This window comes from Haliotis rufescens, unplaced genomic scaffold (genome assembly GCF_023055435.1).
Source record: "Haliotis rufescens isolate VD_foot unplaced genomic scaffold, xgHalRufe1.0.p SCAF_2, whole genome shotgun sequence".
In the NCBI taxonomy this organism is placed as follows: domain Eukaryota; kingdom Metazoa; phylum Mollusca; class Gastropoda; order Lepetellida; family Haliotidae; genus Haliotis; species Haliotis rufescens.
Genome location: NW_025963890.1, coordinates 14,931,715 through 14,955,596, shown reverse-complemented (window position 1 = coordinate 14,955,596; position 23,882 = coordinate 14,931,715). Strand labels below are relative to the sequence as shown.

Below are 23,882 nucleotides of genomic sequence, written 5' to 3'. Positions count from 1 at the left end.
TCCCACAATGCTTGCGTACGTAAACTTCTGAATGGAGCCTCTGAGGTTTCCACAGTGGGAATCCACGCGAAGTTGTAGTACACCTTCTGGATGTGGTTATGTTCGTAATGGCTTGGTGAGTGGAAGGATTATCGTTATGGTGTTCTGGTGAATACTGGACTACTTCGGAGACGGTGACCTGCCCGTGGATTTGCCAATCCGAGAGGGACAACAGTGGCCCATGTATGGAAAATGGCCGTCACAACAAACCGAGAGCAGGCCCTCGCACATGGGATAGCGAGCTTGTATGGACACTGACTCATGTTTTGTTTCTCAATCATGAGCGTACAATTGCGGAAATAAGCTGTTCGGAACACAAGGTTAATCAAGCTAATGAAGCTTGGTGGCATTTCATTTCACTATGTTTTCCAACAGTGAGAAAAGTTAGCACTTGTGAAGTAAACAGTTTGTTTATATGCGAGTTACCAACACCACGAAGTGAAATTTATCACACGTGGGCTTATCACTAAGTTACAGTTCATATGAAAATTAGAATTAAGTTGTAGATGTAATTGAGGGTCTAACCATGAGAAAAGTATCCGTGGTCGGGATCTTTGTTCTGCATACGGCAGGCTGCGAGTTGGACAGCCAGTTGGCTTTCAGGCCGGTGAAGAGAGTGGAGTGTAAACATTGACAGTCTCCTTGTGGCATGGGAATGTATTTGATAGAGGAGGTGTAGTGAATCTCACATTGTGTGTTGGAAATCAAAATGAAGATTGACTGGAATGCATTCTTAACAAAGTGTTAAATCTACATTAAATTAGAATCATGTCCACGCCAAGGAAATCTTTAACTCCGCAGTTTCAGCAGGCAGCGAGGAAAACAGGTACTGTGAAACGACCGAGGGTAGGGTCGTATAATCCGGAGGAAACACGGGGGAATAAAGGTGCAGAAGGAAAAGAGTCTGTGATAACTGACTTGAAGCTGAAAGAACCACCAAAAACAAAATCAAGAAGCAAAACTGAAGAGGTTCCAGATAAACTCATTGTTGGGAATACTGAAATATCAATATTGTCAACAGTAAATATTAGTCCAGTAAAAGATGAAAGTGTTGGAAGTTCAGTCCTTCAAACAATTACGGAAGATAGCAAAACAGAACGTTCTATGGAGGAAGGTACAGGAGATTCTACTATGGATACAATTGAGATATGTGATAAATCAACATTTGAAGACTCATTAACGCCCATAAAAGATAGAAATAAGCTTTTAACAGAAACAATTAATACTTCCAAAGAAGAGGAACTGAGCTTTAGTTTGAGAGAAGACAAACTGTATAATCCAACTCCATCTAAATCTGTGGCAAGTCCTCGAACACCGACCATAGCATCCCAGGCCGATGTCAAATTTTTCCTCAATGCAGATGGAGATGAGTTCAAGAGACCCGAGGGCACACCTAGAGATTTGACATCTACCCCTGTAAGGAAAGAAGGTATTTTGAAAACTGTGACCCCCCGACATAGTTTATCAAGAGAAAATGCATTTGATGATGTCGAGGACATGTCCATTTCCTCGTCTGATTTTTCTCCATGTAGTACCTCCACAAGTTTTGAGAGGTACCGTGGGGAAGATTTCAGTGATGAGGGAAGCATAAGTGACAGTCGTTTACGTGAAAGTGCAGAGTTCAGTGACGACACACAAGAATTACACTTACCAGAGACACATTTTCCTTTCAATAAACAGTTACGCATTGTTACGTCAGTTGATAGAGCTCTACATCCGAGACGTCGAAGTTCAGCATCTTCAGCTAAGCCTGTGGGAAGGTCTTCATCAGAAAATTTTGACCATGTTGCTTTCTTAGAATTCATGAAGAAAGTACAGCTGTCATCCTTTGCACAGTATTTTCCAGCGACGATGACCTTAACCGAGTTCAGGTAAGAAAAATATTTCAAAATGTTTCTTTTAGGAATGAAGGCATGATTTAGGCATATTGATTGGACTGTTTTTAAAGTGTGCCATTTGTCGTGTTTGCAGTTCCTCAGTGATACTGGATTCTTAATTTAAACGGGAAAGACATTTCCTTTGACTGTTACATGAGTTTTTATGTGTATTATGAGTATGATTATGCACAAGATTTCGTGCCAATCCAATCTTTTCAGTCAACAGGGTCAGTATAACTGGATTACACTGTCGCGGCTTCTTAGAGTCTGTTACATGATCTTATGTTATTAAGTATCTTTCACAACATTTTTTTTTCTCAATTTCACATCAATTTCTTCACAACAAATAGATGAGACTAAGACACACATTGAATACATATTCAATTTAAGGAAAACACAGGCAAAGAAATTCACAGTTTAAACATTCCTCTCCTGGAATTTTGGAAGCCTACCAAAATATTGAATTACCACTTGCAAAAGAGTACCAGGCAATATGTTTTGTATAGAGATAAACTTTCTGTTAGTTAAACTGCAAACTTGAATCATTAAAGTTTAAAGCATTGATAAAGAACTAAGCATAAAACTGCTTGCATCATTTGCATAAATAACTGACTGGTTATGACCGCATTGAAATTAACACAATTATGTTTGTAAGTTTGAGAAGTTTTCTAGCAGGCAAAAGGCAGATCTGTTTAGAATAAGTCTGCAAAACTAGTTTCATCTAGTCAAGTTGATGTTTATTCACATTCTTTGCACAAGTTGTGACAGTGTATGGATATTTACTTAGTGTTGGTGTTCGCTAAAAGAATGAATAAAGCGGCATTGATGTATATTCTATTTGAAGCATCTTTACACTAATTACATACATATGATGCATAGAGAGTGTTGTAAATGGATAAAAACACTGGTGCATCATAACTGTATGGTTCTTTTTGAAAACATATGGAAGATACATTGCTTTTTATGTCTTCCTATTTTTCAACAGATCCTGAAAAAGTATGAAACCAAGTATATTATTTTGTACTGGCGTCTGCAACATGAGAGCAATACTGTCAGTCATCGTTCCGCTACACACTAGCTGTAATATGTGGAATTTCCCTTCAGCCAGTGTGGTTAGAGATTCTTTGTACTGACATTAATGGTTTCCAAGAAAATGAAGCTTCCTCTGAGCCAACATTGTTACCTAGTCATTTCCTATCTGTATTTGAGACCCACTGTTCCCCCTTCATTAGAGAATCTCCCATCTCCCTCGGCCCCATCAAGCTGTGCACTGGAGCATGAATTCACAATCATCCCACACACCTGTAGCTGTGTAATAAACAGTAGCTACACATGCATGCTATTTGTGGAGGGATTGAATTAGCAAGGTGCATGCTCCATCTCTATTTCATAATTGCTGTAAATTGAATTCTGCATATGGAGTTCGTTTCATGCAGCCCTTACGTTTTGATCAAAGAGAAGTTTCGGCTGTCTTTGTTTGCAGGGAATATGTGGTGAACATGTGGCTGTCAGGATTTGGGATCGACCGAGCTCTGAAAGTCTACTTTAGGTTAATGCTGGAGTGATTGATTGAACAATCTGTTGATAATTCGATCTGGCAGTACTGCTATTATCCATCTACTGTCATGTCTAATCGATATGGAACAATTTTTTTAAGAATTTGAAAATAATTATACATATATCATCTTTTGTAATGTTATTTCAATATATATATATTCACATAAGGATTGTGAGAGCTGAAATTAGTTTGCTTTTATTTCAAGGGAATGTTCATATTTTGATACATGATCTCAGTAAACTGGGCTCTGTTTTTTCATATTAGCCTCAAGTCACTTATATTACATATGAGCAGATGCATACTTGAGAGTCTTGTTATGTATCAATTTAATTACGAAAATTAAATTGATCCCAAAGTTAATGATCAGTGTGAGAAATCGATCTGTATATCAGCATATCCGTTTACCGGTAATGACAAGTTTTTTACCGGTAAAATTAGGCATGGATCGGTAATTCATGTGACTGCCAGTCTCTGTGGACTGGCAAATAGAGTACCTTATAAATGTTTGTTGTTGAACAAAACATAGGTGATATTCATATAAGTACATTTTTCGAACAAAGACAGCTTGTTTGTTACCATCAGGGTTTCACGTTGTCTATTTCTAGGTTAAATATCCATTTCTAGCCACTTCGTCTCAAAATATTAAAAAAGCAGAAGAGAAAATTGTAACAGAAGTTTGTGAGAATGACGTATAGATCTAACTAAGTTACTTCAGAGATGACATCGTTGCACTGAACATGATGTTGAAAGAATTAAAACCAAATCATTTTATACGTTTTTTTATTTGTTGAAAGTTGGGACTGGCAAAAATTAGAAGGGACTTGTAATTTTTGGAGTTGCGAGTCCCCAAGAACTGACAGTTTCAAATGCCAGCGGCAACAATGTATATTCAGAGCCATAGCCAGCACTACTTGTGGTTTTAACATGTTTGAATATATTTCCAGAAACTATTAAGATTGTTTTCAGAAGAGACCATACTTTCTTCATGTTTGTCCTCTGAACATGACGGATGTCATAAAATGTATTATTGTACAATACCGAAAGTGTCTCATTTTAATGCTTAGCTGCTATATGTTTTGGTGAAGAATGTGCAATTTTTATGATTTAATCTCAATTCTTAGAGAGTAAGATTAGTCCTTATGTTCAAAACATGAATATCTGTCACTGTCTAAATGAATGCATCTTCTCGATTTTTACACACCCAAATAAACAAGATTGTTTGAACTTTGACATCTGAACTTCTGAAACTATTGGTCCAACCACAGATAGAAAGGTACATGTCTTTATATCAGTGATTTGGGCACAAAAAGCTGTATATCATAGGTCAATCAGACTTGGATCCAAGAAATGGAATAAATCAATGGTGAAAGTCAACATGGTCAATAAATCAAATAAACAACCTTTAATCAGTTGAAACAAATCAATGCAAAACTCTTCATGATTTGATGAATATATACAATCTGGCCAATGAGCTTCATGATAAGTCACCATAGCTTCTGACGGCGTTTCCCTATGATACAGAAAGTATGATGCAAAGACACGCGCTACTCAAAATTTCAATTAGTTTTTGATGGCTGTGCATTGTCTTATTTTTGATACGGAAAGGACTAAGTCTTACTATTTCCTTTTTAATTATGAAATTATGAAACGTGGTGAATTGTATGTTTTTATTATCTTTTCATTTATTTGTATACAGATTGGCTGACCCAAATTTAACAAATACTAGTGTGAAAGAAAATTCTCATTTTAGTAATAACTGTTTTCTTCTTGCTGATCATGCAGAGTCTGTAAACACACTTCAGTAACTACAACAACAAAAACAACAACAGCAACAAAAATTAATCAATGGAAATGGGAAAGGCCGTCCATGATGTAACTATGAGTATGACTTGATAATGATTATTAATATAAAGGTAATCTAGCAAAATAAGAGTGGGCGGGGGTGTGATATTTCCTCTGCACTGTCTGACATGTTAAAGATGGCTGTATAAACACAGGAGCTGATTTGCACCACGATGCACTGGTGCACTGATGCGCTGACATCAGCAACATTAAGTGTTTTGTAGCATCTGTTGCGCTATTCACATTTTATGAAAGGAAATTATCCTGTCATGAAGCTCTGGCAGTTGACATAGGAAATGTGTTGCTCTTTACAAACTCTCCTGAAACATGTTATAACTGCCAGTACCTCCAGGACATGTTTGATAGGACATTTAAAAATAACCTCTTTAAGGCCTTTGAGAAAAATATTCTTCAATGGCTAAAGATATGAATCAGACAAAACTCTTAGCTTTAGGTGATGATTTGGTAGGATGATTTTTGCAGATTGAAATTATGTAACCATGGTAACTATTTCCAGGGGTAAAATCAGGGGTAAAATCAGGGGTACAGTTTAAGAACGCAAACCTGCTTGATAGCATCTGGGGGGTAGTAGGGTCGTGAGGCTTGTCATGCTGATGGCCAGGTTTTGATTCTTTCAGAGGTATCACTGTACAATGTGAAAAGCCAATTCTTGGTATATTCTGTCATCGTATCATAGTTAATTAATTTGTATTTTCACTAGTGTGCAAAAAAAACAGCTACAAAGTTTTCACCTATGTGATGGTTAAAGTCACAATACATAAGGAAATGTCACTAATCGTGCATGGTGTTAACTTGAGTCCTGCATATGGCTGGAATATTGCTAAAGGTGGTGCACTCACTCACTCACTCACTCACTCACTCACTCACTCACTCACTCACTCACTCACTCACTCACTCACTCACTCACTCACTCACTTTAATTTTTTGTTTGTGTTGACATTGAACGAGCCAGCGTGTCTTGCAGCCTTCAATATTCAGCATGTTCAGAAAATCTTTTGACAAAGGTATAAGCCTTGGGCAGGTGGGTTAGTGTTAATTTCAAACTCTGGGAAGCCAACTACTCATAATCAGTGATAAGTCCTTGTATGACCACAATAGTGATAAGTCTCTGCGCTTGTTCCATCTCTCAGTGCCAGTTTCACAAAGCAATCTTAGCACTATGGCAGCTTAAGCTAGGGGTGAAGTAAGATTTACATCATTCATTGCTGTAAGATTGCGTTGTAAGACAGGTCCTCCATGCCTGAACCTGATTATTGTTCCTTATTATCAGCTGATTGTGGTCAAAGGTGTTTGTAGCAGGGTTACATCTGAAGAAAGGTACTGGGACTAAAATGTGTTATGTATTTCAAAATATTTGACATATGAGACCCCTATGTATCATTATCATGTAATATTCATAAGAATTTTAGGACCATTCTTTGATATTACTATAGTTAATCTGTCACGCTGTGATTCTTTGATATTACTGTAGTTAATCTGTCATGCTGTGATTCTTTGATATTACTATAGTTAATCTGTCTTGCTGTGATTCTTTGATATTACTATAGTTAATCTGTCTTGCTGTGATTCTTTGATATTACTATAGTTAATCTGTCATGCTGTGATTCTTTCATATTACTATAGGTAATCTGTCATGCTGTGATTCTTTGATATTACTATAGTTAATCTGTCATGCTGTGATTCTTTGATATTACTATAGTTAATCTGTCTTGCTGTGATTCTTTGATATTACTATAGTTAATCTGTCTTGCTGTGATTCTTTGATATTACTATAGTTAATCTGTCATGCTGTGATTCTTTGATATTACTATAGTTAATCTGTCTTGCTGTGATTCTTTCATATTACTATAGTTAATCTGTCTTGCTGTGATTCTTTCATATTACTATAGTTAATCCGTCTGTGCGTGACATCATATATAGCAAAATGAAAGAATAAGGTGCCCTTTACTTCTTTTGTGTGGTATATTTTTACAGTTGCTTATTGGAAACAGAAAATGTGTTGGTGCGTGCTCAGGATTGCTTGTATATTAAAAAGAGTACTGTAGAAACCTTCAAATGAAAAGATGTTTTTAAGATGCAAGTGAAAAAGGCTAAAGAGCCTTCATCAAGAGGGCTCGGAAACTCTTGGCATCAGAATCGATGGACATCTTTCACGTCTGGCTTGCACAGTTTCGGGGTGATTAGAATACTTATGGCTCATGTAACTCATTGCCTGTGAACATGGTGCAAAACAACCCGCCAAGTTTTAGAAACATGGGCTAAGGGACCCATACAGTTTAGAAATAGAGGGTCATATATGTTTAGGTGTGTAAATTACCCAAAAGCAATCTGAACACTTCAAACAGTATGTTAGAAAAACTGTAAAAGGACAAAGAATGTTATCCCTATAAACTTAAGAAATCAAATCTTTAATACCATTCCATAAATCGAAACCATAGTAACACAGTCAGACCAGACAGATGTCAGTTCGGAGACAAGTGAAAATCTGGAAGGACTCTTTGTCCTCTTCCCAAGTCTTGTTATATTACATAGACCACAGGACGGAAATGAGCTATGGACCAGTCAGATTTATTTCATGGCGACAACCCCAGTGTGGAACTAATGATCGATGATGATGACCTTGGCTATCTCAAAGTACCTCAGAGCAGGCAACAGACTTTATACATGATGCATACGTGTGGAGGAATGAGGATTTGTGTCTGATCAGATCCCGAGACCCCTATGTAATCCTAGTTAATGGCTTGTTAATAATTCACTTGCAGCCATGCCATTGCCTTTGCTCAAGTCCCGAGGCCAGATTTATCTTCTTGACGCCACTGTAATCCTATTACTTCATGAGCCAAGAAGGAAATGTGGCATTCAGATTTTCTTTAAAAAAATGGTTTGGGCTTTATTGTGCTGATTCTTGGACATCATGTAGAGAGATAATATCCTCGGTATAAGAAGTGCCAATGTTGAACTGATGTGGAAATGTTTGTTAGCCAAGTGTGAGATGAACGTTGGAGAACAGATGAACCAATTTCTGACATTCCATGTCAATATTGGCATTATGTGTGATGGGTACTTGTGGTGGCTTATTTATCTGGTAATGCCTTAAAGTCATAATGAGTGATTTGTTCATGGTGGTTGGACAAATAGTTCATCAAGGACAAGATTTGCATTTATGAATGCTATTTAATCTGTTCCACTTTTTGTTTTGTTAGTTTTGGAGAGTTGTGACTTAGGAGTTACTATAGAAAGCCACCCATGTCGTCTGTCTCAAAGTCCCCAAACCTTTAATATTATTTTCCTGTCTGCCCAGCCCTTACCCTAATGCTATATTATAACACTTAATGAAGCAAGTCTAGATCTCCCAATCTCACTTGGGCTCTTTTTCAATTTGAATGGAGTTGTTTGTATCTATCAAAATTATATATTTTCACAGGCTAAGCGATGGTGTATCAAGCATGTAGCTTTCAGTGATAATGTTTATGTAAGACCTTATAATCTGTTATGACAGATTCTTGTAAAAACAAAGTTTCTTTTTGACAAATTCCAAATTAGAATTGAATTTAAATTCCTTCAGAGTTGATACTTTAGTTTTAATCATTAAACAGATTACAACAAACATGAGACCAGGAACATGGCGATATGTATCCACACGCCACTGAGGTAGACCCCCCTGGTATAATTCCACAAGAAGCCATCTTGTTCTTCTTGGTTGTAGTGATTTAATCTTATCCATGTGAAACAGTGAGGCCTGTGAAAATATCAATTTGCCATAAGAATCTGCTGGGAGGGGGAGAATCATAACATGCCACCAAGGAGAACACTGTGGTTTTGCATGGCCTAGATACATTCATTGACACCAGTCCCAAATGGGAAGACATTCCTTGGCTGTTGCGGATGCAGTGTGTGGGAAGACAAAGGATTCTGTGCACTGCATTGGCAGCCAGTGCTTGTTGGTCTGGTGGTCTTGCTTCCTGTGATGTGAGAGCATGTGCAGAGAGCCATTGTGTCATCACAAAGGATAATTGAATTTGTATGTTGTGGTATAAGCTTGGATTATTATTTGTGTGATAAGTTTTCATGAAAAGTTTTTAATGCCTGGCTTGCATATATTGCAAGGTTTTGTTGATTTTTTTATTTATTGATCACCATGGCAACTTGACATGCTGCATCATTAAATGTCACAGCGTTGCAGATGCCTTCAACATCAGTTGCATTGATTAGAGTGAACCCTGTTGACTTCACTCTTGCAATTATCTAATGATGTGATATGCTTATGATGGTGACTGCAGTTTTCAATGGAAACTCCCTATCCAAACATTGCATTTTGTTTGTGAGAAAATCGGTAATGATGTTGTCTTTGTGTCAAAGGATGTCTTGTATACTGAAAATACACATTTGGTTATTATTTTATTTTATTTTTGTATACAAGTCATCTAATCTGGTGCGGATCAACGAATTTCCGCGATTTTAGTGACCCCAAATCTGTTAAAATCTGATAGCTTCAGTGGGGCCAAGCTCCCCGACCCTCCCTCAGCACACCCAAATTATGGATCATGCTCCATTGAAAGGAAGTTTAAGCTGAAAAAGGAAATATCCATTCTCATCCCTGTCTAATGGGCACTCTTTCTCTGTTTGGTTGATACCATATGTGAAATTGTCAGCTTTGCAACAAAGTTTGAAGTTAATATGTCCAAAAATGACAAATAGTGTTGAAATTCTACATTTTTGAATTTGATGGAAAAATTCATATTCCAGGTTACAAACATAGTTCTACAAGAATGTTGATATGCCAGACAATGCTTGCGATGAAGATCTGAGACAGGCAGCCTTGGAGTAATTGTTGCCCCTTGTTTGAACTCCTCCATAAACTTACCCTCGGTATTAGACGAACATTTAGTCCCAGAAATACAGTTATCTTATTCAAAATATGTATATTAAAATAATCAGTTAAATCCAAATGGATCCAAGAACAATGGTTTATTTCAAAGAGCTGAAGCAATATTATATTGACTTGCCAAATTCTAGACTTGAGTTGGATTCAATATATTTATTCTCTTGGGTCTGGGAGGCAGACTAACTAGGTTTGTTCAGTCTGAATTTTTAATCAGTATCATTTTGAAAATACACACTGTTTCTGGGTGATAGGTTTCCTGCAAGCATGGCCATGATGTCCACTTGGTGTTTTGGAACAGATTTTTATTAATGATTTCGAAGAAAAAATCTGTAGCTTTGTATTAACAAATCAATGTCTAGACTGGCATTTCTGCTTTGTGGTGAGTTTATTGAAAACATGACAATGTAAGGAAGCAGACGTTGCTTGCTGACACTGAAGTGGTTGCCATGAGGCTGTGACCGTCATTTCCAAGAGAGCGTGATCAGACAATATGATCTGTCGGCCATATTGAAATTTCTGAGATAATTTGTATTTCATCAACTCTGTCCTTACATACACTGCAGGCTAATAATGCACCTGACAGGATTGCCATTGATTCTGCAACCAAATATTCGTCTTCTGGCAGTCGGAAAGAGCAAACTTGTCAATCACTGCAGAGTAATTGATTTTGTGTCGAAAATATCATCAAAATTACTTCATCGAATGTGCCCCCAAAGAAGATGATGCATTTAAATGTCAGACTGACATTATCTTTTATGTTTGATCCAAGTTTGGAGATTTGATCTTCGCTTTCATGTAGAGAAAAGAGGGGAAACTTGATGAAGGATTTATTGATTGTAAATTTAAGAGGACATAAGATTAATTCAACCAAGTATTTAGGAACAATAATTTAAAAGTGTCAAAGGATTTGTGATTGAGATGAATATTGTCATACTTATGGCAAGATTTCTTGCTCAGACTCATAAGGTTGTTGATTTGATCGTCTGAAGTTCAAAGTTTGAGCCCTATGTTCCAGTTTATGATAGCAACTGTGCAGTGGAGATAAAATATTGTAAAACTCTTTTGAAAATGTTGAATAAAGCTGTCAGTGAGATTGCCTGTTCATTATCTCAAGTTATGGATGCAGTGTTATTGCATTTCTCCTCGTTTCAGCTGCAAAGATAAAATTTCGTGATAGAAAATTGTGAAAGAAAATCTAAGAGTGTCAGAATAAGCATAAAAACCTGCATCATGAATAATTCATGAAATATTCAGTCCTGCTAAGAATGTTGGTCAAATCAATAGCATTAGCTGATGGTTTGTCTAGCACCCCTGTAAGGTCCTTTGGGTCCAATGTATAGGGTCAACAACAAGTTGGCAGGAATGCTTGAGCTTTGATGCCTGATTTTATCTTTAACCGTTTCTCCAGAAGGTCACCCAGTCTTGTATTACATGCCGGGAATAATCTTCCCCCCCATGCTACTGTTGAGAAATGACGCGTTACAAAAGAGGTCAGTTAAAGCAGGTCACCTTAACTTAAAGTGTGGTCACATTTCGAGAACTTTCATTATGCAACAACACCAGGATCAAATCCTGTGTAGTTGTCCAAGGTCAAACATGTTGTTTCTTCCAATGAGTGAGTGAGTATGGTTTTATGCCGCTTTTAGCAATATTTCAGCAACATGTCATGGTGGGGAGCACAAGAAATATGCTTCACACATTGTACCAATGCTGGGAATCAAACCCGGGCCTTTGCTGTGATGAGCGAACGCTTTATCCACCAGGCTACCCCAACACCCCTTATTCCTTAGCTAAGTGGATAGCGGTTTAAAGAGCAGCATCACAAATGATAAAAGATAACACCCTCTCATAATGGTGCAGCTGGTTAATTTACAAATGCAGATCATCTTCATTGCTAGCATGTCTGAAATTAATTGGAACCGCCTTCGTGGTCTTGTGGTAGAGTGCCCCCCCCCGGAGAGTGGAAGGTCCGGGGTTCGATCTCAGGCCAAATGACGTTAACAGATGGTACTTGTTGTTACCCTGTCTGGCGCTCGGCATTAATGGGCTAAAACAAGGACTGGTTGGCTCGGAGTCAGTATACTGTGTCTGAGTGGGGTATATGTTAAACTGCGGCATGGTATCTCAGTGGGCTAGCACTATTAATCGGCATCAGTCCGGACTAGTACAAGCAGCCACACAAACACACACATGTGCATGCACGTTGTTATATAAGTGCAATAATCTTGGACGCGACGTTAAACTCCATTTCACCTGACCTGTAATTGATTGCATACTGTTTTTTGTTTACATTGAGTGATTGAATTTCAGATAAGGAGTTAGCCAATTGATTATAAGAGCTATCACCACTTTGTAGAAAGATTGCCAGTATTGTGTGTTGATGATTTACTCTTGATGTCATTAGAATATAGGAAAACAGCACAAGTCATGTCGCCTGAAGAGTTTATTGTAGGATATTTGAATATCTGTATGGCATTACTGTCAATGTCAGTACTCTACCCAGAAATAATAAAACAGCAGCTTTGACCTTGTTTTATGGATTTATTGTAATAATACTGCTGTATTTGTTGTAACTAAAAAAATACTTTTAACTTGTACCAGAGGTGAAGATCAATGAAGAGAGATTTGCATAGGTCTAGGTCACTATGAAGGTCATTGAATAAGTAGTGGGTTGCTGTGTGTATGTGGGCGGTCGGGTAGCCTAGTTGTTAAAGCTTTCGCTCCTCACTCTGAAGACCCGGGTTCGATTCCCGACATGGGTACAATGTGTGAAGCCCATTCCTGGTGTCCCCCGCCGTACTATTGCTGGAATATTGCTAAAAGCGGCGTAAAACCATACTCACTCACTCACTCACTGTGTGTATGTAGATGGTCTGTTTGACAAGTCAGATGATAGTTTTAAAAAACTGTTTGACGTGTTTTTTAATTCTATTTCTTACTTGATTTTATCTTAAAGATGAAACATGATGACTACCACAACATACAATACCAGGTCAGTGAAATCTGATTTGATGATGGCAAATCTACTTGATGGTAACATCTTATAAGAGCATGGAACATGAAGATATAAGTTTTATGTCCCTTCAGGTAATTGGAATGTTTTGCCCATGCCTGAAGTCCTGTTATTTTACCCAGGAAGATCCGGGGTAGAATAGGTCTTCAACAACCCATGGTTGCTGTTAAGGCAACTATGTTTGTTGTAGGAGGCAACTCACTGACTGATGCATGTCATCGTATCCCTATTGAGTAGATCAATGCTTATGATATCAGTCACTGGATTGTCTGGTCCAGACCCAATTATTTACAGACTGCCATCATATAGCTGGAATATTGCTGAGCGCGGCGTTAAACAACAAACAAACAAACCTTGTACACATGGTAAATGCACTTGAAAATATGATAATGTAACAAGGCTGTTGCTGTTTTTGCTTGTTGAACTTAAAAGTATCAATGTCCATATTCACCTCAAAAAGAACAAATTGCTTTTCTCCTACATGTGTTTCTTAATTTATCCTTAGGGTGAGATTAGTTCCAGTGATGAACATCAGTCATGGTCATGGCATTTGTATAGGCCAACTTTGATGGGGACAAAAAATATAGGCCTCAAACATGACAGATCAATTTTGTTTCTTTGACACTGTCAGTGGGCTGAAAATCCCTTCCAACGACATGAATCTCTCTGTCTCACTGGAAATGTCTGCAAGCAGATCAAGAGGCAAACTAGGGAAGCCTTAGGATCGGAGGACTTTTTGTCCCGATGATGCCTATATCATTTGGAACTAGACAAATCTTCTTGACAACAGGACTTCTCATTTAGCACCACACAACCCTGCTGACAAGTTCTTGCAAAACCTTTTTGTGCTTTGCGTTCAAATTCTCATTATGGCTTCTTGGTTGTAACTAAGCACAGACTACTTTGATGTAACTTTCAATTTCACCTGATGCAATTTTGCAGACATGAAACACCCCCATTTATCACCAATTTGTTAGGATGAGAAGTTGAAATTGCTGTTGACCATATGCAGAGAAATCTGTGTTGATGATATAATCTCATCGTGAGTTTGGGCATTATGAGGTTGCTGTATTTAACAGAGCTTGAACTCAGTTCTCTTGGCAATTTGCTGCTGGAAAGATTCAGTGTTTTTTTATTTCTCTTCCTTGAAGGTTGTTTTTGTGAAGAAACATGTTCGGAAATAACCTGTTTGTCGTTCAAATCAGAGCAGTTGGTTTTGGCACAGGTTTCACATTTTTTTCTCCAAAATTTGGAGATTATTAGGTTTCTGTCTATTATCCTTTAAGCTTGTGCTTGTTTTTGAACGTGTGATTGGGTTATGTTTCACTGGTGCAGTCATTAACAGATTAACCTTGTGACCTTCATTTCTGAAGTTGTCAGTTCTCAAGGTCGACTTGTTTAGTCTGTACAGACACTACTTAACAGGTCATTATTTCAAGATTTTCCCCGATAACGTGGGAACTCATACATGTACGAATTGATGGTAAGTGTCCAAAGTACCGTGAGGATCTTTGTGAAAGTATTGTTTTGAAATAAATATTGACTTTGTTATCCTGTTAGATCAGACTGTTTGATAAAATTTGTGCTGCCTATTACATAATAGATAGATATGTAGGTACTGTATTTTGTTTACTTAATATGAGAACAGTTCTGGCTGAAAATAACTAAAGAAAGTAAATGGGATGTGGGATATTTGATATCCATTTGTTTGCTTTTCTTTTTTTCTCCCAGTATTATGTAAACTCCCCTGACTTCGTATAGTGGTAAGGTGTGGCAATTCACTGTGCATTGTTGAGTCTTTTAGGCTTTAAGGGCCAAAAAGTTTTGAGGCCGCTTGCCTCAATCTACTGACACCATTTCAGTGGATCCTTGTGTTAATGTATAGACTTCATTAGCAAAGCTAACTATACCGATAGACATTTTACTAGACTAGTGGCTAAAGTTCGAGAGTGTGAATGTGGGTTTTAATCTCAGATTTGTCCTGATTATTATTCTTGGTTTGCCTGCACCAATTCAGAATTATGTTATCTCTAAGACAAATGGGAAGGGTGGTCAGGTTCACTGACTAGGATGATCTATGCCATTGTGTCCCAAATGCGTAGATTGATGCTCATAATGTCACTCACTGGATTCTCCGGTCCTGACTTGATTTTGTGTGTCATATACCTGGAATACTGTGGAGTGCAGTTTTATACAACAAACAAACAAAAATATTATTCTTGCCAACCATCACGACATAACACCAACCCCTGAAGTGGTCCAAGTGAACCATTGCATTGTTGTCTCTTGTCACAGATGTTGCATTCTTCAGCTGGGTAAAAACTAGAGTCAACAAGGTATGCCATATTTTATGTTGTAAGCATCGCCAGGACATGTATATTCTTCAGAAATGTAGATGTACAGGTGTACACAGTGTTGGCGGCATTTATTACGCATTATCAGGCTATATTTCATCAGTGAATAATGTCAGGTGTTGTTGACACAGGCTTCGTCCTGCACAAAGTAGCTATATATTTCCTGAGTAGCCTCAACCATAATTTTTAAGTGATTCATATCACAACAAGTTTTAGCTTTTTACAAAGGGACCGTATAACAAAAAAAAACAAAACCTAAAGTAGTAGAGTCTATTTGTTTGTTTGTGTGTTGTTTAATGCCACACTTAGCAATATTTGAGCTATATCACTGCGGTCTGAAAATAATAGTCTGGACCAGACAATCCAGACTTTGACAAGTGGAGCATCGATCTACGCAATTGGTATATGATGACATGTGTCATCCAAGTCAGCGAACCTGACCACTTGATCACGTTAGTTGCCTCTTAGTACAAGCATGGGTTTCTGAAGACCAATTCAAACCTGGATCTTCGTGATACATTTTACAGTTACTATGGGCGTGGGCAACCTGTTATTGGGATCCCCGGAACCTGTATGTCCCAATAGCCAGTCAGAATGGTGGGGTAATGGAAATACAGGGTTTGACATGGCCATGAGTCCAAGATTGTTGAAAGTTGTAAATATTAGGTACAAAGTGCATCACATTCACTTCAGACATTCCTCCTTCATTTCGATGACTTGCTGTGATGTAACAAAAATACTGTTTAATGCAGTGTTAAAGCATACTAATTCACGTTGCATATTTGAAAAGTTCTGTGGATATTCTTCTGATTGTGAGACACATCTTTTTAACCCCTCCAGATAATTTACGACACAAACATTTCAAAGCAAGCTTCCTGCACTCAATCATTCACTGACCTAAATATGTCATTTTCAAATTCTATGTTTTATTTGCCTGTATTTTATGCTGAATTTGATAAGACCTGATGCATGGTTTGATCAAAGCTTTAGAATAATATTAACCTTGCAAGATTAGGGATTTTCATGCATTGTCTTTTTCCATTTGGGAACATTTGATTTCAGTTATGGAACGCCCCCTCACTTATTTGCTCTGGGTCCTTGCAATGGCCATTCATCAGGTTCTTAGGTAAAGTTATGTGATCGTGTGCAGGGTACATGTTGTTTCAAAAGCCTGTAAATGTTGGCTTCATGACTTTGAATTATTGCCTTATCTTGTAATGATTGTTGTTTGGGGTATATGTGGCATGGCACTAACTACCTATAAAGTTGAAGATTTTATATTGGAAACTTACAACATGCATTAAATGTTTGGAACTAACTTATACTTGTTTAGAATTGAGTTAAGTGTACATTTGTGGAGTGTTCAACCTGATTATTGATACTGAAGAATATATTATCACATACAAGATATTTGAAATTTAACTTAAAATTTAATTTAAATTAAATTTTTTACACTTGATCATGTTGATACGATCATGAAACTCTTACCAATACATTCTTCAGCAACCCATGCTTGCTGTAAAAGGTGACTATGTTTGATGTAAGAGGCAACTAACGGGATCAGTTTGTCAGGCTTGCTGACTTGGTTCATGCATGTCATCGTTTCCAGTGATTGACATCCTACCAAATTGGGATACAATGACATCATCAATAAAGTCAGTTAGCCAGACCCCCGATCACATTTGTCACCTCTTCCGACAAGCATGACAAATTCTATTTAATGGGTCCTTATTTATGGTCATTTGTGATACAGATTGAATATCGATTATGGTGGCGTCAAATAACATTCAGACACTCACTGAAACCTGGCAACAACATCAATCTGTGTCAAAACTAATTTTGGTCAACCAGCCCAGTTGCAACTTTAGCCACTAGTCTGTGGCGCAGGTCTAGTAAATTTCTGTTAGGTCTAGGGGCGGTGGGGTAGCCTAGTGGTTAAAGCGTTCACTCGTCACGCCGAAGACCCGGGTTCGATTCCCGACATGGGTACAATGTGTGAAGCCCATTTCTGGTGTCCCCCGCCGTGATATTGCTGGAATATTGCGGCGTAAAATCAAACTCACTCACTCACTCACTGTTACGTCTAGTATGCCCAGAGAATATTTGTCAAATGAATGGAAGAGACTGCTAGCCCAAACTTGTCTTTCTGAGATTTACATCTTCTACAAATGGACTTAAGTCATGATAATACTAATAGTTTGAGGTTACTAAACCAAAATAAATTTGACTAGACACAGGTTTGGGGCAAGTGTGTGCTGTCACAGACTGCAATACGGTAAGGTCCTCTGTGTTGTTCCTATTTGTATACAAGCATCTGACACACTCCGTACCTTCTTGTTACAGTAGTGCATGCAGGTGAGACACTGTACATGGAAATGTCTGTTTACAGTGCTTCTCAATAAAAGAGATTAAAAACATTTCTGGATAAGGTTACCTTGCTCTGCATTCTTTCAGCCAGGTTGTTAACTACCAAAACAGGTAACTTAAGGAACACCCAATTCTTTCATATTAGTGCTATAGTGTTGCTGTGATGCCAATGAGATTAACTACAGTAACATGAGTGAGTGAGTGAGTTTGGTTTTACGCTGCTTTTAGCAATATTCCAGCAATATCACGGCGGGGGACACCAGAAATGGGCTTCACACATTGTACCCATGACGGGATTCGAGCCCCGGGTCTTCAGCGTGATGAGCGAACGCTTTAACCAATTGGCTACCTGACTGCCCCACAGTAACATGAAAGAATCAGATGTTCTTTAACTTCTTTTGGGTAGTATATATAGTTACATTAGTGTGTATTGAATATTCCTGTTAAATGTTTTCAAAGGTTTTGTGTTCAGAAAGGTTCTGATGTTAAAAGCAGATAAATTTTTCTCACTTGGTTTACAGGGATGTAATTTGGCTTTATCCTGCTACTTGCAGTCTTTCGTTGTGGTCTCGTTTATCAAATGAATGTTGACTTCATATGACAAAAGTGTCAAGTAGGTTTGACTGAAATTTGATATCAAGAAGATGCAGAATACTCTGAAATATGATTGTGATGCTGTGTAGAATTGATGTTACTATCACTAACAGGTTATGCCTTTCACTAGCCTGAGGCCAAAGTCTAGTAAATATTTTCACAGCCTTGTAAACCTCTTTTTAAAACTGTTCATATGACTAATGGGTTTGTAAATATTAACTTCTTTGGCACAAGGGATGACAGGGAGCAAGGTGTGAAACGTCTGACTTCTGAATAGACCTCAAAATCTGACAATAAGCTCTGTGATTGATTCTGACCACAGCTGTGTGTAATTTAATCAGTATTTGCTATAATTACTAGGCTGTAACAGAATGAGCTATCTTGTATGAGGAAGTCATTAGCACCAGGATTCTGATGCAATCTGTCTAGACATGACATGTTCTGATCCTGACTTATTAGCAGGGGTTATTTGGCTGAGTGGGAATGAAAGATAATCACCCATGGTCACAAACAAAGGAGATATTTTCAAACCTAATGCAATTTTGAAAATAAAAACTTCTTTTCTGGAATGTTGTATTGATTGATTCTGAAAAATTCAGAATCAAAGGCTTTGTACCAGAGAATACAAGATAGATGTTATTACTGGTATGTTCATTCTTATGCTTCAACAAATTTAATGTAACATTGTTTTTTGAGAAGATAGCAAGTTCTTTCAACATGTGCTCAAGACAGATGCATCACTACAATTCAGAACTTGGCGAGTTGGTATTTTTTACGCCGCTTTTAGCAATATTCCAGCAATATCACAGCCGGGGATACCCGAAATGGGCCTCACACATTGTAACCAAGTCGGGAATCGAACCCAGGTCTTCGGCGTGACGAGCGAATGCTTTAACCACTAGTCTACCTGACTGGCCCTTGTAGGAAGTAACATGTAGCATTGATTTAACATTACCATGTTTGTAAGTTGAAGCATAGATTAATGCTTAGACTTACTTCATTTAGGGCTATAGCAGTACAGTATTAAAGGGCTATGCGGAGAGGAAAATTATGTGGTTCAGGGACTGAAACAGACTAGTTAAAGCATACTCATGGAAAATAACAATTTGATCCTGAAAGTAAATCGCTGTTTAATTGCAGTTGCTACTCGTATTCATAGATGCAGGTCAGTGAATGGCTGTATCTGTGAATAACTTGTGAAGAACTTGTGAAAGCATGATCATTGTACCAATGGTAACCAAATATTGAGTCCCAGGTCTGATTGTCTAAATCAGTGAGATTTAAATGAAAGCATTGAGATGTATTCTCCCACTGGAATCTTTTGGATGAGGATTTTGTAAAATATATGAGAACCTACCGAAATCACAGCACAAAAGATATCCAAGTGCTGGTCCTTCGACCACAGAGTAATGTCCTGTAATTAAATCTCTCCATGATTACCTTGCAGAGTTCTACTTCATTTATCTCGGAGATGAGAACCATTTCGCCTCCATCACAAAGAGGACGATCTGAATTTTATTGGGCTATTTGGTTGGTACCCTTAAGTGGTTTTCCCATAGCTGATCCAGACATCATTTATTTATCATGGATGACCCCCAGGTACCTTTATCAAGGCCCTTATGAAATTATCTTTGGTTATTCGCTTCCCAAATGGCTTGATGTTGATAAAGTTTGCTTTTTTGTGATAAGATGGGCATCTATACGAAATATTGATTCGTGATAGGACTTTTGAGACATCCCAGACTGGGCTGATTCTGTGAGGTTGCCATGACGCCATGATTTACCGGAATCAACCTCTTGGAAGCAAACTGTACTGGCTTTGGTATCGGAAATTGACAACATAGCGTCGCTGTTAGGAGATTACAGGGACACAACCTGTGTTTACATGTTATCAAGGTGATCGATTTCTATCATTGTGAAAGTCACATTGAATGTCCTTGTGAAAGAACTGGGAGTGGGATTAAATGCAGGTCAAATAATTGTGTTAATTACCTGGACCTTTTGGCTGTGAAACAGATGCAGCCATTATCACATTTACTGTCCACTTAGGGCAGTTATAATTCTAACTCCTGTTTAATGGCATGGTAAACATTGCAGTGCATACAGGACCTTTTGTAGCTTGTGATGAAAACAGCTCCTTTTTATGTGCAGCTTTTAGTGATTGCTGAGGTAAAAATATGATTCTCGGTGTTAAAATAGGGTCCAGGACACTGTTCTGTGAGAACAATGATTGCAGTCAACCTACTCGAAAGCATTGGAGTTTATTATTGAGTGATAAGATCACATTTTGGAACAGATCCCAGGGGCTTTGAGGTATAGTAGTCTAATAAGGACCCCTAAAAGTTGAACTTGAACATAAGGATTATAACAATTCGCTGTACAGAGTTGTGTGCCTTAGGCGTACCAGAAACTAATGGTTATGGTTTCTGATCTCGGATTTGCCAGTTTCTAGGTTTGTCATCCTCCTCCTCGTGGGTTTCACCAAAGTGGCAAACTTCTACCTACACCACTTTGGGCTTTCCTCCCACATCAAGTCGACATGCTGTGATCTAAATCCTGTACCGTTCATGGTGGAGTTCAACTAAACTCACTCACACTTACTCTTTGTAAAAGTATACACAGAGGTAAGAAAAATATCCTTTTCGATGAAAGAATTGGAGTTCCGAGAATATATATCGACATTCTCTTGATTAAAACTCTTGAATTATTCATCAGGATGTTTATGATCTGGGAATGTCAGTTCAGAATATCAGAACTGTGGACAATATTGTTAGCGTGGTTCAGGAAAGTGCAAGCTAGAAAGTGATTTGGAAATCGTCAAGTGTAAGATTTTCTTTATCCAGGAAAAGTTGCTGAGTTGCCATTAATCCTGAAAATAATTTCCAGGATAATTTTGCTTTTGACAGAGAAATCCTGCACAATCAATAATAAAGTGTCCAGGTCAGAAATATTGCTAGATTTAAAAACCGAGCAGGAAATGGATTGTGGCCATAGATTTGACAATCATCTAGCATGGTGGTGACTGATGCCTCATCCTGTCAGATTGAAGTGAATGATTATAATCTTGCAACATGCATGTTGCCCTGACCCAATACTGAGGTGGTCGCCCCATAAAGTGTTCCTGAGTTAGATTTCTAGTCCTGCACCATGACCGTGGAATATATTTATTTTATGAAACGCATATAAAAGCAAGTCTAGCCAGCCCTAGCTAGCTCTATTCCACATGAAATCAGCATAGGGATTTTATTTATATTTTTAGAGTCAAGAAGGATATTGTGTAATATAAGATTTCAGAGACTAAATGTTAGTCTATTTGATTTCCTACCTGTTTGAAATCTGGTGAATTCCCATTGCTGAAAGCAACCTATTCACTTACTCACCTGTAGAAATGATATGTCAGACATGAGGACTTTAAGGCCAAGGGTCTTGTGTCGTGTAACAAGGATTGTTTTCTCAAGGGTTTGTGGTCCAAGTACCCTGGCAATCTAAGTGACTGTAATATTGTTGACCTATGATCGGTAAGAGGACATTATTAGTTTTAGGAAAATGTGTTGACATGTCTTTTTCATTCATCAGTCATCGATCACATAAATCAGCCAGTGCCCAAAATGTTCCATATGGTTGCCCTAACTTGTCTCATGTCATCATTTTCAGAACATTTTTGTGTGGGTATTTGGATCAGCTTATAGGGGGCATGGGTGGCCCAGTCGTCTAAGGCCCTGCAATTCGTTGTGCAGAGTTGCGTCCCTTGGGCACACCAGAAATCTATGATTGGGTTCGAATCCTGGTTCACCCCGATTACGTTTCTAGGTTTGTCACACCATACCCGTGCTTGTGGGTTTCACCGAAGTGGTAAACATATGAGACCTGCATTTCTTCGGGCTTTCCTCCCACATTAAGCTGACACGCCGTGATGTAACTGGAATACTGTTAAAAGCGGCGTTAAAACCCAACTCACTCACTCACTCACTCACTCACTCACTCACTCACTCACTCACTCACTCACACTCACTCACTCACTCACTCACTCACTCACTCACTCACTCACTGGATTGGCTTAGCCTATTTGACCTAACTCTGGTTTGTGTTGCAGACTGAAGTCGTAGAATGAAAACAGGGTGACTTTAGTATAATCTAAGTCAAGTGGCTATGATTTGATGTCAGTAAAGGAATCAAGTTATATGGGCAGGGTTTAAGCAAGGAATCCAGGGATAAAGATATCATGATTATTTTATTGTGGCCAAACACTCCAAGATGGGTAGTAATTGAAGATATTTCCCTTCCTGTTAGGTATTGATATTTCTTGTGTTGTATTGACGTCAGTACGTTCCTCAAATACTACTTACAATTAGACCCAGAATGTAAGGGTAATGGATGCATGAAGTATCTACAATTTGACCAACATTCAGTCCCGCCTGATAATTGGTCAGTCTGATGGACTGAACGCCTCACAGTACACAAAGCACACACATCTGAAATAGTTCCCTTGTGATGAATGGTTGGCTGGGAAGTCATATAGCAAATATTTGGATAATTGAACCATATTGAGTTCATTAAGTAATCTGGCCAGTTTACAGGGACTGATCATTCATAGGAAATATGAGAGATTGAATTTTTTGGATGTATTTGTGTCACTGGTTGAAACTGGAACATTGCCGTTAGGCCCATGACGATTACTGGCACTAGGATAATTGGTTTGATAGGAATTTATCGGGTTATAAAATGTGTAAACTGGTATTTGTTATCCTACCTTAATATAATTCATAATCATTTGCAGTTATGTTTTTGAAATAATCAATAGAAATACTCTCACAATCTGATTCATTATAAAATTTGCGATAAATTAGTTATTACAAGACCGGAATCTAGTTGGCAGCAGTCTGTCAAAGATGTAACAAAACATGGGAAGTCCATGGGAGACAGGAAGTAATGCAGTGAATGTCAGTGAGGAATTATTGTGAAGGAAACTGTTATTTGGACAGTTGTACTTAGCACTGTAGATTTTAGGGGTATTTTGGTACCATGGAAAATGGTAAAACAGTAACTGGTTTAAGATTTTTCAAACCCTGATATCCCTAATTGCCGTGAAGTTTCATTAAAGGGACTGGGTTTTGAAAATACAAAGGTCCTAGCAAATTTGACTCAGGTTTTTTAAACCACTTTAGCCTGATTGTTAGGATGTATTAATCTAACTGTTAAGGATAATGCTAAGTACTTAGACAATGTCTCTGTGTCACACAGGGGATCAATTTTAATGTCTAGACTGATGCTGAATGACAGGCCATGCAGTGTAATTCAGAAGGGCAGAGTGCTATATTGAACAGTCAGACAT

General features: G+C 38.0%; 1 protein-coding gene across 5 annotated transcripts in view; it reads left to right on the top strand.

Moving 5' to 3' along the window:
* LOC124135583 (microtubule-associated serine/threonine-protein kinase 2-like) overlaps window positions 1–23,882 on the top strand; it is a 198,662-nt gene continuing 174,780 nt past the window's right edge. For all 5 annotated transcript variants that reach the window (XM_046500950.2, XM_046500949.2, XM_046500947.2 and 2 more), the window contains exon 1: window positions 1–1,910. In XM_046500950.2, coding sequence (XP_046356906.2) covers window positions 808–1,910 — 1,103 coding nt within the window. In that variant the 5' untranslated portion in view covers window positions 1–807. The remainder of the gene's footprint in view (window positions 1,911–23,882) is intronic.